General features: G+C 45.3%; 1 protein-coding gene across 1 annotated transcript in view; it reads right to left on the bottom strand.

Moving 5' to 3' along the window:
* LOC141131517 (cysteine repeat modular protein 2-like) overlaps positions 1-16,318 on the bottom strand; it is a 209,666-nt gene that overhangs the window by 74,336 nt on the left and 119,012 nt on the right. Inside the window, exon 11 of the mRNA XM_073618879.1 lies at positions 8,586-8,831. Within this exon, the coding sequence (XP_073474980.1) occupies positions 8,586-8,831 (246 nt within the window). The remainder of the gene's footprint in view (positions 1-8,585; positions 8,832-16,318) is intronic.

Genomic DNA, 16,318 nt, shown 5'->3' with positions numbered 1-16,318 from the left:
AATCAGAATAATACAATGCATAAAACTAGGATCCATATAATAGTTGTTATTTCCACAATAATTATAATAGAAAGAATTGCCCTTATATTAGAAAGAACTCCCCTTATATTAGATAAAGCCACATATACCAAGAAACCTCCCAAAAGGTCAACTGTATACGCAATAAGAGGTTTCCAAAATTCCTCTTCCTCGACATGTTTCACTGAACATCCTCAGGAGGGTGAGGAGATCATAACAGTAGTTTCCAAATATATAAAAACATAGGTATTACCCACATAACAGAAATTATATACATAATAACATACAAAAAATACAATTATCAATGTCTGACTCACTAAAATCTTGTCAACCATAGATGTGGCAACTCAGAAGACTTTCTAAAGGTGTATCAGTTTCCCTGGGCTAGTGTGGGAGCACACTAACAATAAAACGGGGGCTCCTGAAAAAACAGCCGTATATGGACCATCGGTTACTGTAGGTCACAAAACAGATACATATTATCAGTAGGACCACTAGATGGCAATGTTCTTCACTAATATAAAAACCTATGTGCACCATGGGAAAACCCATTTTTTACTCCAAAAGGCACTCTAAAGATTATTCCAAAAGGATGATTTTCAGACAAAAAACTATTCTAAATATATAAGGGCAAGGAGAAAAAAAAATTACTGTATTTATCGGTGTATAACACGCACAGGCGTATAACACACACCCCAATTATAGGAGGGAAGTTAAAGGAAAAAAACTTACATTTTAAATAAAGAACTTTGACGCAAAATTAGGGTCACAGCTCATCAATGCACCATGCTCAGTGCCTATCTACAGCCATTAAACTGACCAACTATGCACCATGCTCAGTGCCCATCTGCAGCCTATAAATTGACCAACAATGCAGCCTGTTCAGTGCCCATCTGCAGCCTATAAATTGACCAACAATGCAGCCTGTTCAGTGCCCATCTGCAGCCTATAAATTGACCAACAATGCAGCCTGTTCAGTGCCCATCTGCAGCCTATAAATTGACCAACAATGCAGCCTGTTCAGTGCCCATCTGCAGCCTATAAATTGACCAAAAAATGCAGCCTGTTCAGTGCCAATCTGCAGCCTATAAATTGACCAACAATGCAGCCTGTTCGGTGCCCATCTGCAGCCTCACCTTTCCCATCATTGCAGCTTCGCCAGTGTTGGATTATCCCTGCTGTCTCCGAGGGAAGAGGAGGAGCGAGCGCCGCTGAATTACACAGAGCCGCCATCTCCTGTGTACCCGGCGCTCCATCACTCACAGCCACGCCTCCTGGCCCTGCTCATATGATAGACAGAACAGTGGCCCAATGCGGTGCCAGGAGGCATGGCTGTGATTGACGGAGCGCCGGGTACACAGGAGATTGCGGCTCTATGTAATTCAGCGGCACTCACTCCCCTTTCCTCAGAGACAGCAGGGATCAGTGTTTAACATGCACCCACGATTTTCCCCTGATTTTAAGGGGAAAAAAGTGCGTGTTATATGCCGATAAATACGGTATATATACACTATATTGTCAAAAGTATTGGGACACCTTCCTTTACACACACATGAACTTTAATGGCATCCCAGTTTTAGTCTGTAGGGTTCAATATTGAGTTGGCCCACCCTTTGCAGCTATAATAGCTTCAACTCTTCTGGGAAGGCTGTCCACAAGGTTTAGAAGTGTGTCTATGGGAATGTTTGACCATTCTTTCAGAAGCATGTTTGTGAGGTCAGGCACTGATGTTGGATGAGAAGGCCTGGCTCGCAGTCTCCGCTCTAATTTATCCCAAAGGTGTTGTTTTGGGTTGAGGTCAGGACTCTGTGCACACCAGTTAAGTTCCTCCACCCCAAACACGCTCATCAATGTCTTTATGGCCCTTGTCGCAGCTGGACTCTATGGGGAGTGAGTCCTTCCCCTTTCCCTAATGGAGAGGGAGGGGTATTTTTCTCTGGTGGGAACAGGACACCACCTTGGTGGACGGTGGTTTGTGGGCTTGTCTTTGGCACGCCCACCTCTGGCGCTCAGCGGTTGCCGTTGTGGGCGCCAGTCTCAGATGGACGTCGGATGCGCTTTTACATCAAGCGACAAGTTCTTGTGACGCGGATGCCGGGCGCATGCGACGCCTGCCAGAAAGCATCCGCGGCTATCTTTCTTGATGGTCGGAACGCTGGCCAATCCTCTGGCCAGACAGCACCCGCAGCTGTGGCCAATTTTGGAACGCCCTCTCTGTATATAGGGCGGCGTCCACTCCCTGGCCTTTCTCTCTCCCTCTTCAGGCTGGGAATCACTCTGTTTGCTCTATTGCAAAGCTGCTGCAGGTATGGCTATCTCCTAATGAACTACAATTAGATTCACTGGAAGTATAAGCATGTCTTTTTCATGCCATATAGCAGGTATCTTTATTTACCCTTACAGACTCTATGAATATATTAAAGATGTACAGTAGTTGAATCAGTGGATTACCAACTTGGGATATTGGTAAATCTTAATCCTTTTTCCATCCGGCCCAAGGTATTAAATAATATTAGGATATAATAGAAAGTATTTACCTCCTTTCTATAGCTCTATAAAATGTATTTGATAATGTCATTAATGTCATCATTTTTTTATTGCTGCAGATCTTTTTTATGGGACATTTCTCTGTTATATTCCATACCATAAGGCTGGATAGTCAGCATTTGCAGTTATACCATTCGATATGCTGTGATATAATTCCTATAAGGTTACTATACCATAAAACTGGGTGTTTTCTTTTTCTCCCCTTTTTCCTATATTTCGAAAGCAATTTATAGTTATCAGAGAGAATAAATTCCGCTTTCAGGCATATTAGTGTAAATCTACTCCTTATAGAAACCTGACACTTTGTCTTTACTTTGGAGAAAACAAATCTCATTACTAAGATAAAACAGCAGCTTTAACTCTTCACAATAGTGACAACCTAAAAAAAAAAAATAAAAATGACATTAATCTCTATATACAATACTATACCCAAGCCTCTATAGAGCGAGAGGATGGAGGACTTGGGGCTGTCAATCACCTGTGTACATGGGGGTACCCTGTGGCCCTTTTGGGTGGTTGCACCTTCCTGCTCTCTTCTTTTTCACCCTTTTTTTCTCCCCTTCCTCCCCTCCATTGGTATGGGGGGGTGAGAATTTTAATGCAATGGGCGGTGGTGCGACCACCAAGTGACTATGTAAGATGTGAATGTCGATAATGTATTATCTTATTATTACTCAATTTATATTTGGTGTTTTTTTAAAACAAATATGAACAATAAAAATGTGTTTTTACAAACTAATGAATGCTGTGCCTTAAAAGTCCCATGCCAATACCATAGTGTAATTTCCATGATAGTAACAATAGCACAACATATAAACCCATAAGAAGAGGCGGTAGTAAGAGAAAAAAGATACCAAAGCTAGACCAGTGTACTCAGGGCCGATCCTGGCCGGGGTGCAGTGCACCCAGGCACCACAGAGGTGGGGGCGCTGAAGCGCCAGAGTGCTCCCCTCCCTCTTCCTCTCCTTGTCCGTAGGCGGCTCTCTCCGCTGGTCACCGCCACCGCCGCCGCTGTGCCCATCCCCCCTCCCTCCTTCTGTCAGAGGAGGAGAGCAAAACAGCTGGAGACTGGAGTGGCTGCTGTCTCTGTGTGCAGAGAGAGACCAGCCGCAGCCACAGCCGCGGCCACACAGTGACGTCACGGGGGGGGCGGTCCGAGCCCGACCTAGACGTGTTCCACTTCTCCTCGTGTGTAACTCCTGCCTGCTGCCCAAGCCTGACACGCTCTGTTCTCTACCCGGGCGGCGCGGCTTCACACTGTCCTCTCCTCTCCAGCTGCCGCCCGGGTGTTTTTAATTCGCCTAATGGAGAGGGGGTCTGTACTAATGTGAGGGGGTGGTTTGTCCTGGGGGGGTCTAAACTAATGTGGGGGGATGATTTGTCCTGGGGGGTCTGTATTAATGTGGGGGGGTGGTTTGTCCTGGGGGGTCTATACTAATGTAGGGGGGGTGGTTTGTCCTGGGGGGTCTATACTAATGAAGGGGGGGTGGTTTGTCCTGGGGGTCTATACTAATGTGGGGGGGTGGTTTGTCCTGGGGGGTCTGTACTAATGTAGGGGGGGTGGTTTGTCTTGGGGGGTCTATACTAATGTGGGGGGGTGGTTTGTCCTGGGGGGTCTGTACTAATGTAGGGGGGGTGGTTTGTCCTGGGGGTCTGTACTAATGTGGGGGGGTGGTTTGTCTGGGGGGAGTCTGTACTGATTGAAGGGGGCAGGTGGTTTGTCGCGGGGGTCTGTACTAATGGAGGGGGGTGGTTTGTCCTGGGGGAGTCTGTACTAATGGAGGGGGGGTGGTTTGTTCTGGGGGGTCTGTACTAATGGAGGGGGGTGGTTTGTCCTGAGGGGGAGTCTGTACTAATGAAGGGGGGTGGTTTGTTCTGGGGGGGTCTGTACTAATGGAGGGGGGGTGGTTTGTTCTGGGGGGTCTGTACTAATGTAGGGGGTGTGGTTTGTTCTGGGGGGTTCTGTACTAATGGGGGGGTGGTTCTGTACTAATGGAGGGGGTGGTTTGTCCTGAGGGGGGTCTGTACTAATGGAGGGGGGGTGGTTTGTCCTGAGGGGGGTCTATTCTGATATAGGGGGGGGTTTGTCCTGGGGGGTCTGTACTAATGTAGGGGGGGTGGTTTGTCCTGGGGGTCTATACTAATGTAGGGGGGTGGTTTGTCCTGGGGGTCTGTACTAATGTGGGGGGGTGGTTTGTCTGGGGGGAGTCTGTATTAATTGAAGGGGGCAGGTGGTTTGTCGTGGGGGTCTGTACTAATGGAGGGGGGTGGTTTGTCCTGGGGGGGTCTAAACTAATATGGGGGGGATGATTTGTCCTGGGGGGTCTGTATTAATGTAGGGGGGGTGGTTTGTTCTGGGGGGTCTATACTAATGTAGGGGGGGTGGTTTGTCTGGGAGGAGTCTGTACTAATTGAAGGGGGCAGGTTGTTTGTCGCGGGGGTCTGTACTCATGGAGGGGGGTGGTTTGTCCTGGGGGGGTTTGCACTAATGGAGGGGGGTGGTTTGTTTTGGGGGGTCTGTACTAATGTAGGAGGGGTGGTTTGTTCTGGGGGGTCTGTAATAATGGAGGGGGGTGGTTTGTCCTGAGGGGGGTCTGTACTAATGTAGGGGGGTGGTTTTTCCTGTGGGGGTCTGTACTAATGGAGGGGGTGATTTGTCCTGAGGGGGGTCTGTACTAATGGAGGGGGTGGTTTGTCCTGGGGGAGTCTGTACTAATGGAGGGGGGTGGTTTGTTCTGGGGGGTCTGTACTAATGGAGGGGGGTGGTTTGTCCTAAGGGGGGGTCTGTACTAATGAAGGGGGGTGGTTTGTTCTGGGGGGGTCTGTACTAATGGAGGGGGGGTGGTTTGTTCTGGGGGGTCTGTACTAATGGAGGGGGTGTGGTTTGTCCTGGGGGGTCTATACTAATGTAGGGGGGGGTGGTTTGTCTGGGAGGAGTCTGTACTAATTGAAGGGGGCAGGTGGTTTGTCGCGGGGGTCTGTACTAATGTAGGAGGGGTGGTTTGTTCTGGGGGGTCTGTAATAATGGAGGGGGGTGGTTTGTCCTGAGGGGGGTCTGTACTAATGTAGGGGGGTGGTTTGTCCTGGGGGGTTCTGTACTAATGGAGGGGGTGATTTGTCCTGAGGGGGGTCTGTACTAATGGAGGGGGTGGTTTGTCCTGGGGGAGTCTGTACTAATGGAGGGGGGGTGGTTTGTTCTGGGGGGTCTGTACTAATGGAGGGGGGTGGTTTGTCCTGAGGGGGAGTCTGTACTAATGAAGGGGGGTGGTTTGTTCTGGGGGGGTCTGTACTAATGGGGGGGTGGTTTGTTCTGGGGGGTCTGTACTAATGGAGGGGGTGTGGTTTGTTCTGGGGGGTTCTGTACTAATGGGGGGGTGGTTCTGTACTAATGGAGGGGGTGGTTTGTCCTGAGGGGGGTCTGTACTAATGGAGGGGGGGTGGTTTGTCCTGAGGGGGGGTCTATTCTGATATAGGGGGGTGTTTTGTCCTGGGGGTCTATACTGAGGGAGGGGTTTATACTTAGTGGGGGTCTGCACTGATGGAGGGGGGTCTATACTTAGTGGACGGGGGTCTGTACTGAGGGACAACTATAGCTGGTGAAGGGGGTGATACCATGTTTTACCGCACTGGGTGACACTAACCCTATAGTGATGCCACTGCAGCCGTGGTCTCTTGTTTCCCCTCTCCCTCTCCTCCTCGTGCGCGCTGCTGTACTAGTGAGCGGTGCACTATGTTTCTTCCCCCGCCTTCATATCGGCCAGGGAAGAAAAAAAAAAAGGAGCAAAGAAGAGGATTGTGGGACATGTAGTCCAGAGGACTGGAAGCCCCACTGTAACACAGAAACTGCAGCCCACACAGCATGCTCAGCTGAATGGGAGAGAGATAGCCAGGAGCCCGGGAAAGCTTTCAGGGAAGGTCACCCAGGACTCCAGAGGGAGAGGACAGTGCTGAGGGAACACCATCAGAGAGAGAATCCCGCTGACCTGCGCCACCAGAGGGAAAGCCACACAGCCTGATGCCATACCTGGTGGAGAAACGAACGGAGTCATTGCTAGAATACAGATCAGGGCTCTACCCAGCGGAGTCGCCACGGGCAATTCAGAGTGAGCTGACTCCTGATCAGAAGAACCGTTGTTGCTGTATCGCTGGGTCAGGTGAGAGGGCCGATCGGCCATTATTTACTAACGTCCATAGGAACTGCAGTCTCTGACCATCTCTTGTAACATGTCTGCAGTCTCTGACCATCTCTTGTTTCATATCTGCAGTCTCTGACCGTCTCCTGTAGTATGTCTGCAGTCTCTGACCATCTCCTGTAGTATGTCTGCAGTCTCTGACCGTCTCCTGTAGTATGTCTGCAGTCTCTGATCATCTCCTGTACCATGTCTGCAGTCTCTGACTGTCTCCTGTAGTATGTCTGCAGTCTCTGACCGTCTCCTGTAGTATGTCTGCAGTCTCTGACCGTCTCCTGTAGTATGTCTGCAGTCTCTGACCGTCTCCTATATTATATCTCCAGTCTCTGACCATCTCCTGTAGTATGTCTGCAGTCTCTGACCGTCTCCTGTAGTATGTCTGCAGTCTCTGATCATCTCCTGTACTATGTCTGCAGTCTCTGACCGTCTCCTGTAGCATGTCTGCAGTCTCTGACCATCTCCTGTAGTATGTCTGCAGTCTCTGACCGTCTCCTATATTATATCTCCAGTCTCTGACCATCTCCTGTATTATATCTCCAGTCTCTGACCATCTCCTGTAATATGTCCGCATTCTCTGACCATCTCCTGTAATATGTTTGCATTCTCTGACCATCTCCTGTAATATGTTTGCATTCTCTGACCATCTCTTGTAACATGTCTGCAGTCTCTGACCATCTCTTGTAACATGTCTGCAGTCTCTGACCATCTCTTGTAACATGTCTGCAGTCTCTGACCATCTCCTGTAGTATGTCTGCAGTCTCTGACCATCTCTTGTAACATGTCTGTAGTCTGACCATCTCTTGTATTATGTCTGCAGTCTCTGACATCTCCTGTACTATGTCTGCAGTCTCTGACCATCTCCTGTACTATGTCTGGGGGCTCTTTCTAACAGATTCTCTAACAGAAGCCCTCTCTGTGTGCATCAGAGAGACTCCGCTCCAGGTCTCATTAGTGTACGCTCTTCCTGTATTTTCTTTATTGTTAAAAGATCATGGGAGGATCCCAGGGTAACGAAGACTTCTTAGGGGAGCATCTCTCTGTTTGAGTCGTTGCCATAGAAACATTTGTAAAGGGGAGGAGTTCTGGGGGCGCCAGAAATATTTCTGCACCCAGGCGTCTGTTACCCTAGGATCGGCCCTGAGTGCACTACAAAAATCATGACATAAGTAGAAGAAATGAGCATTAGAGCATTACTAAACCCAGGACCCTGCATTCACTATATCTGGTCTCCCACAGTACACAGAACATGGAAATGCAATCATTTTAGTAAATATAAGCTACCTTTTCTCATCAGTAGTAAATAGCAGTCCTGTGACTTCTATCAGTGTCTGGTTAACGCTTGTAGGAGGAGTTTTGATACTGCACTGGCTGTCCTATCCGGATCCAGGACCCCTGACCCTCTATCTGGACAGTGCTGATTGGCCTTGTGTTGATCACATGCACTCATCCAAGAAAGATAAAACTCTCTAGCAATACACACCAAACTGAGCATGTGCAGCCTGACTCCATTAACTCTGTCTTATCTGGACATGTTTTGGAGACAATGCAAGAAGGGGAGGATCTGTGCATACAGGATCAAACAGCCTTTTTACACAATGCAGAGGATTAACCCCTTAGGTCCCACAGTGAGTATAACAAGCATGTTTTACTGAATATACAGACTGATTTTACTGTTATGGGTTTAGTAACACTTTAATGCATATTGTGCCAGTTATTGGACAGTTATTAATATATTGGGTTTCTGGTACTCTCTTCTTTTCAATATTAAACCAATTACAAAGAACTGAAAAATGACTAAATGTATTGATAAAGCATTAAACTGGTACTTACTGTAAAGATAGAAGGGTACAGAACATGTCAGACATTCCCTGGAGGAGGGGCCATCACATGAGTCGCATGTCTTATCGCATGAGCTGCAGGTGAACGCATCATCTTCAAGAAAAGTCCCGGGAGGGCAATTTCCTTCTCCTTTTACTCCACACATGTGGCTTTGCTGGTCAAACATGAGCCGGTCTTGGCACTGGATGCAATCTGTTGGTTCTGGGCCTGAACACTGGGCACATGTCATATGACACTCTAATAAATCAATAAAATAATGTTACTTGTTTTATGACTTGCAAGTGTTTGAAATGAAAAATGCATGAACTATTTGCTACCGTTATCTTAAATATTATAATTGCTTTATACACGACAAAAATATTCTTAATTGAATTCAAATTTCCAAGACATTTTGCTTCTAATGCAAACTGAAGCTCTCAGACAACCTGAGTTCTAAATGTTTCCAGGAATTTCTATATTTAAGAAGTGACAGACACAATGCTCAGTCTGTCAGACAAGTTGACATTTCATTGTAGAGTCCTGTATGGCATGCATAGAACTTTCTATGTTATGCCACACAAGCTGCCAATAAAACACATTAGTCATCTGAACCTAAAGGTGACAAGAACATTGTGACTGGTTGCCGCTAATACAAAACCACGGGAACAAAATACACAGAGTCACAAACAATATTTTGATACAATGCTTTTGTATTCAATGTATGAATCACAGGTCTTTCACATTTGCACACTGCATACTTGCTTTTCCATATTGTTAGAATTGTTTTAAATATGTATCAATAAATATTAGTCAGTCACTAGAGGGGGATCTGTATTTAACCACTTCAATACAGGGCATTTTCACCCACTTCCTGCCCAAGCCAATTTTCAGTTTTCAGCGCTGTCGCAATTTGCATGACAATTGCGCGGTCCTGCAACACTGTACCCAAATGAAATTTTTATAATTTTTTCCCCACAAATAGAGCTTTCTTTTGGTGGTATTTGATCATCTCTGCGGTTTTTATTTTTTGCGCTATAAACAAAAGAAGAGCAACAAGTTTGAAAAAAGGAACAAAATATGTTTTACCTTTTGCTATAATAAATATCCCAATTTAAAAAAAAAAAAAAAAAATGTTTTCCTCAGTTTAGGCCGATATGTATTCTTCTACATATTTTTGGTAAAAAAAAATCGCAATAAGCGTATATTGGTTTGCGCAAAAGTTATAGTGTCTATAAAATAGGGATATAGTTTTATGGCATATTTATTATTTTTTTTTTTTTTTTTTACTAGTAATGGCGGCGATCTGCGATTTTTATGATGACTGCGACATTGTGGCAGACATATCAGACACTTTTGACACTGTTTTGGGACCATTCACATTTATACAGCGATCAGTGCTATACAAATGCACTGATTACTGTATAAATGTCACTGGCAGGGAAGGGGTTAACACTAGGGGGTGATCAAGGGGTTAATTGTGTTACCTAGGGAGTGATTCTAACTGTAGGGGGAGGGGACTCACAAGGGGAGGAGACCAATCAGTGTTCCTCTGTACTGGGAACACATGATCGGTCTCCTCTCACCTGACAGGACGTGGATCTGTGTGTTTACACACACAGATCCATGGTTATGCTCTGTTAACAGGCAATCGCGGATGCCCGGCGGACATCGCGGCCGCCGGACACGCGCGGCTCCCGAGTCACGCGGTGGGGGCGCGCGGGCACCGCCCAGGCGGCCAGGAAGCCCAGGACGTCATATGACGCCCGCCCAGGATGGGAGATCCCTCCTGCGGACGTCATATGATAATGGGCGAGATGGGAGGTGGTTAAATGCAATAATTTATTTTTGTTGTTGATATTTTGAGGATTCATTACTAAGGCTGGCATTACACAATTTTCTTGTACAATTTTCCAGATTTACCAAAACCATATAATATGAGGTCATACCTAAACACGTTCAATTTTTGGCCATCTGGGTGACCCCCACGCGCCCCCACCGCGTCACTCGTGAGCCACGTGTGTCCAGCGGCCGCGATGTTCGCCGGGCATCCACGGTTGCCTGTTAACAGAGCAGGACCATGGATCTGTGTGTGTAAGCACACAGATCCACGTCCTGTCAGGTGCGAGGAGGACCCTAAGGGGTGTATTTATTAAAAAAAATAATCTGCTGTGTGAATGCTGTGTGAGTGCCTCATGCATTTGCACAGCTGTCATGAATAATTGCCGCAATGTGTCTAATATATTTATTTGCTATGATCGTCAACTCCATCTAGTGTCAATATTGCAGCATTTTCCTGATCGAGGAATTTCAGGATACTGCAAAAAGACCACTATATCCACTCTCCTGCCACCCCTCTAGCACCAATAGATAGATTCATGCATTGCATGAATCTATCTATGGCCGCTGCTGCCACCCCCTATTCAGGCGCCTGGCCCCTTTTTGGGCGCAGGGCACCTGAATTGCAGCAGCGGGGGGTATTTTTGATGCACCTGATTAGAGACATAGGCTGCATTTGATGGACACAGTGACTGCGTTTGATGGGCAAAATGGCTGCATATGATGGGCACAAATAGCTGCATATGATGGGCAGAGTGGCTGCATTTGATGGGCACAAGTGGCTGCATATGATGGGCACAAGTGGCTGCATATGATGGGCACAGTGGCTGCATATGATTGGGCACAGTGGCTGCATTTGATGGGCACAAGTGGCTGAATATGATGGGCACAAGTGGCTGTATATGATGGGCACACGTGGCTGCATATGATGGGCACAATGGCTGCATATGATGGGCACAGTGGCTGCAATTGATGGGCATAGTGGCTGCATTTGATGGGCACAGTGAGGCTGCAATTGATGGGCACAGTGAGGCTGCAATTGATGGGCACAGTGAGGCTGCAATTGATGGAGGGGTTTCAGTATTTTTCAGTTTGTTTGTGCCCCTCCAAAAATTTTGAGCACCAGCCGCCACTGGTACGGCGGCAAAGCGTTCTCCCTGTGCTGGATCACTAACCTAGCACAGCACAGCACAAGCTGATTCGCGGGTCTCAGCCAATGATTGACTGCTGGCACCTGTTGATCGGCTCAGTGATTCACAGAACAGAGCTCTGCTCTGTTCATTGACAATGGATCTTGCTGCTTTTTTCCTCCCTACTAAGCAGGGGAAAAAAACAAGATTCTTAGTAAAAGCAGCACATATCACACACATTACACATAGCTATGCACACATTTAACCCTTTCATTGCTGTAGATGTTAACCCCTTCCTACCCAGTGTCAATACAGTGACAGTGCAAATTATTAGCACTGACCACTGTATTGAAGTCACTGGTGATGTCAGTGGCAGTTAGTCAATTCCCCCCAGATTCAGTTAGTGTCAGATTTCCCTCTGTACTATCGCAGTCCCGTTATAAGTCGCTGATCACTGCCTATAGTAGTATAAAAAAAATAAAAATAAAAATTCCAGTATATATATCCCATAGTTTGCAGGCGCTATAACTGTCAGACAAACCAATCAATGTATGTGGAAGGCTGAAAGGATCTGGACAGCCGCACACCAGGATAAATAGATTAAATTTTTCTTTTATTCGTGAAACAGGATCAAGGGGTACATAAGAGACCACTGGAGTGGTACAGCACAACAGCTGACGCGTTTCACACTTACACAAAGTGCTTACTCATAGCAAACCAATCAATGTACATGTAGTGGGATTTTTTTTATCAAAAGCATGTCGCAGAATACATCTTGTCCAAAATTTATGAAGACAATTGATTATTTTATTGGATATGAATTATAGCAGAAAGTAAAAAATATTGTTTTTTTTTTCAAACTTTTGGGTCTTTTGTAGTTTATATTGCAAAAAATAAAAAAACACAGTGGTGATCAAATACCGCCAAAAGAAATCTCTATTTGTGTAAAAAAAATATATATATATACATTTTGTTTGTGTACAGTGTTTAATGACTGTGGAATTGTCAGTTAAAATAATGCAGTGCTGAATAGCAAAAAATTGCCTGGTCATGAAGGGGTAAAATCTTTTAGAGGTTCAGTGGATATGGAGCTGACAATCATAAAAGAATAAACATGTTAGCCAATTATTTGTGAAAGCAATGTAAATGCTTGAAGCATTCACACATTGGCTGCATTCACATTGAAATTTTTATAAGCAGACCCCTTATGGCACGTACACACAATCGGAAATTCGGCCAGCAAAAGACCGATGAGAGCTTTTGGTCGGAAAATGCGACCAAGTGTATGCCCCATCGGACTTTTGTTGCCCGAATTACAGCCAGCAAAAGACTGAGAGCATGTTCTCAATTTTTCGGTCGGAAAAAAATCCTATCTGAAAATGCGATCGTCTGTAGCAATTCTGACACTCAAAATTCCTGCGCATGCTCGGAAACAATTCGACGCATGCTCGGAAGCATTGAACTTCATTTTCTCGGCTCGTCGTAGTAGTTGTACGTCACCGCGTTCTTGACGGTCGAAATTTCATCGAACTTTTGTGTGACCGTGTGTATGCAAGGCAAGCTTGAGCAGAATCCCATCGGAAAAGACATCATATCTTTTTCCGACGAGAATTCCGATCATGAGTACGCGGCATTAGAGTTAGGAAGTAGAACAAGAAGTGGGCACACCTGGGTGATTTAGTGGTGAAGTTAGGTATTTTAAAACGTGCTGCTTGCTTTGTGTGTGGTAAAAATAACCACATGATGAATCTAAAAGCCCAATATTTTCTCCAAAAGTGATCAATCTCAGTGCACATTTTTATATTTCTGTTGTAGCTGCGCAACATAAATTAATGATGTTTTCTGGCTTTTTAACACTGAAATATACAGTATCTTGGCTTGGTTGCCCCTGAAAAAAATGTTATCAAAATACTGTAAAGCGCTCAAAAGTTCCTCAAATAAACCCAAAAGGCCAACATGTTTTGCCTCAAAAGGAGACTTTATCAGGAGTGAATAGTGTAGCAAAAGTGATCAGTGAAAAAACATATATAAATCACATGACTAATGGTTTGTTTTACTGTAGAATTCTATCGACCTCTGTTTCTCCAACAAGGCTCTACCTGTTTTTTACAACACTGAAAAATAATTGACATGATTATTTTTCACATTGTCACATTAAAATACAAATCTTTATTGAAATATCAAAAAAGTTCATAATGCCAACCCCTAAATAGCACAAGTATCAATATCAGCAAACAGAAAAAGAAAATCTTGTCCTTTCAAAACTGCAGTGTTGTAAATGATCCCAAAACCTGCCAAATTGCAAACACTACTATAACCCCAGAGTCTATTAATGTAGCCAGCATATGAAAGAAAGAAATATAGCATTTCGTTTGAAATTATCCACAAATTAATTAATCAGGTGATAAAATGGTAAAGGTGTCAGAAACTACAAAAGATTATAAAGTCCTAATGTTACAATTGACAAAAGACACTTTCACTGGTGAATTTGCACTCCAGATAAATGTTGTTAGTTCATTCCTTTTTGAATTAGCTATGCACTAAAATGTAAACAGTAGTTCACACCGTACCTGTCCTGTACACTTATGTTGTCGGTAATAAAGCATGCTCCGTACATCTCTTGCTGTGCATACAAATACCTAAATACAGTAGAAAAGCCTTGGGGAGGGAGAGTACACATCTTTCAGTGATTCAATCATCTTGTTGAAAAGCAAATTTGGACAGCCTGTGAAAGCAATCATTAGTTAGTAATGCTATCCTACAAATGCTGAAACTGTGCAAAAGAGTTAGGTCCCTTTCACACGGACATTCTGATCGGGTCCGCACTTCACAGTGATCAGGACCTCCATTGTTCTCTATGGAGCGGTGGGTGTAAATGGACATGTGTCTGTTTGCACCGTCATTCGATCCGATCCATCAAAACGAGACAGATGGGGATCTGTTCCTCTTCCGTTCAGCAGATTGGATGGTATGGCTGTTGGGTGTAAACAGGGGATCCGTTTACATCAGACCGCCCCACAGAGGAGAACGGGGAGCACTTATGCAGAGTGGACACGGACCTGTCATCCGCCTGCTCAGCGGGGATCAGCGGACAGACCTCCTGCTGAGCAAGTGGATCGCAGCCGCGGTCTGCCCCATGTAAAAGGAGCCTTAAAGTGGTTGTAAACCTTTTTTGTTGACTTTTACCTAGAGGTAAGCCTAGAATAAGGCTTACCTCTAGGTAGTGGAAATATCTCCTAAACGTGCCCCATTTAGGAGATATTTCACTTGTAGTCCACCGATGCCGTTTCTTCCCCCAGCGTGTGCCATGACTGACGACCCCGCGCAAATGCGCGGGAGTGATGTCACGCGACTCTGGCCAATCACAGAGCCGGAGTCCGTGGCCCCAGAAGGAGGAGAGGCGAAGATGGACGTGGCCTGCTCAGGGGACAGCGCGGGCTTCGTTTGCAGGTAAGTGTTGTATAATGGGCTAGTATGCGATGCATACTAGCCCATTATGCTTTTCATTTGCAGGCCTTGCAGGGAGCAAAAGAGGAAGTAAAACCCACCGGGGTTTACTTCCTCTTTAAAGATCACTTAAGTTATCTGTTATATATTGCAAGAAACCGCCCCTCTTCTCCCTCTACTCGGTGCATCACTAATCACATTCCATTCCCCAAACAGCTTTGAACTTGACTGAAGGATGGGAAAAACTCCTTTTGGCTCATTCACACGTGTGTATGATTATCAAGCAGACCATATATTAACCAATTTTCTTTGCTTCAACTACGGTTCAAAAGTAAGAAAACTGCTTTATTCCCCCATCAACACATTTAGTGTTGATGGGTAAATCCCTTTGATCCCACTTGATAAATGCTTCATTAACATGCCATAAATGATATAGGTGCAATTAAGTTGCTGTTATGGTGTGTTACCATTGAAATTATTGGAAGCGGCTGCTAAGTGCTGATGCCTCCTTAAGGTGACATGCTTCTTAATTTTACACGCAACACTATCGCTCCTGTGTGTAGTGCAAACACAGGTTGTTGACACACATGTCAAAGAGCCCTTACTACTGACTCTTATATGAGATAGATCTCAAGGAGCACCCTGTGGGCCTATTTGGGAATCCCTATCATGCATCACAAGCAGGTTTTACCACCAAAAGAGATTGGAGTGGAATGTACAACCACAATCCCTAAATAAGAAAGTGAAGTACCGAGCAGGGAGGCTATTCTCCATGCATGCATCTATAACATTGATTTTTATTCAGAGACTGATTCAAAGCTTAATTTTAGTTAACAAAATAAACACAAAGGACATTACCTATCATCAGTGTGATGTGTCCCTTGTGCTACTGGCTCCTGCGTCTCTTGAAATCTTCATCCTCCGATTCAACCCCCCTACCCCCACCACCATAAACTTCCAGTGTGGCGAGGGTTAACAGAACTCATCAAGAGTGTCCAACTATGTCCAACTAGTTTCCATCCAGCTCCTCCATTCTTAGAAGCCATACTACAGCTTCTATGAATGAAACATGATCTCTGAATGGAGGAGGTGGACCTTTCATTCATCCACCTGCCCTCCATTAATAGATCGTTTTTTATTTATGGAAAATATAGTACAGCTTCTATGAATGGAGGAGTGGGTGGAAAGGGAGGACATAGTTGAGCATTCTTGATGAGTGTCTGTCACAGTCCCTCAATTTTATTTCCTCCATCACACCAGAAGATTATGGTGGCGGGGCAGGGTGGGATCAGAGGATGAAGATTTCACCTAAACCAGGAGACAGCAGCAGCA

Source organism: Aquarana catesbeiana, linkage group LG03 (assembly GCF_042186555.1).
Source record: "Aquarana catesbeiana isolate 2022-GZ linkage group LG03, ASM4218655v1, whole genome shotgun sequence".
NCBI lineage: Eukaryota > Metazoa > Chordata > Amphibia > Anura > Ranidae > Aquarana > Aquarana catesbeiana.
The sequence above is the reverse complement of the archived record's forward strand: the minus strand, read 5'-3'. Positions and strand labels throughout refer to the sequence as shown.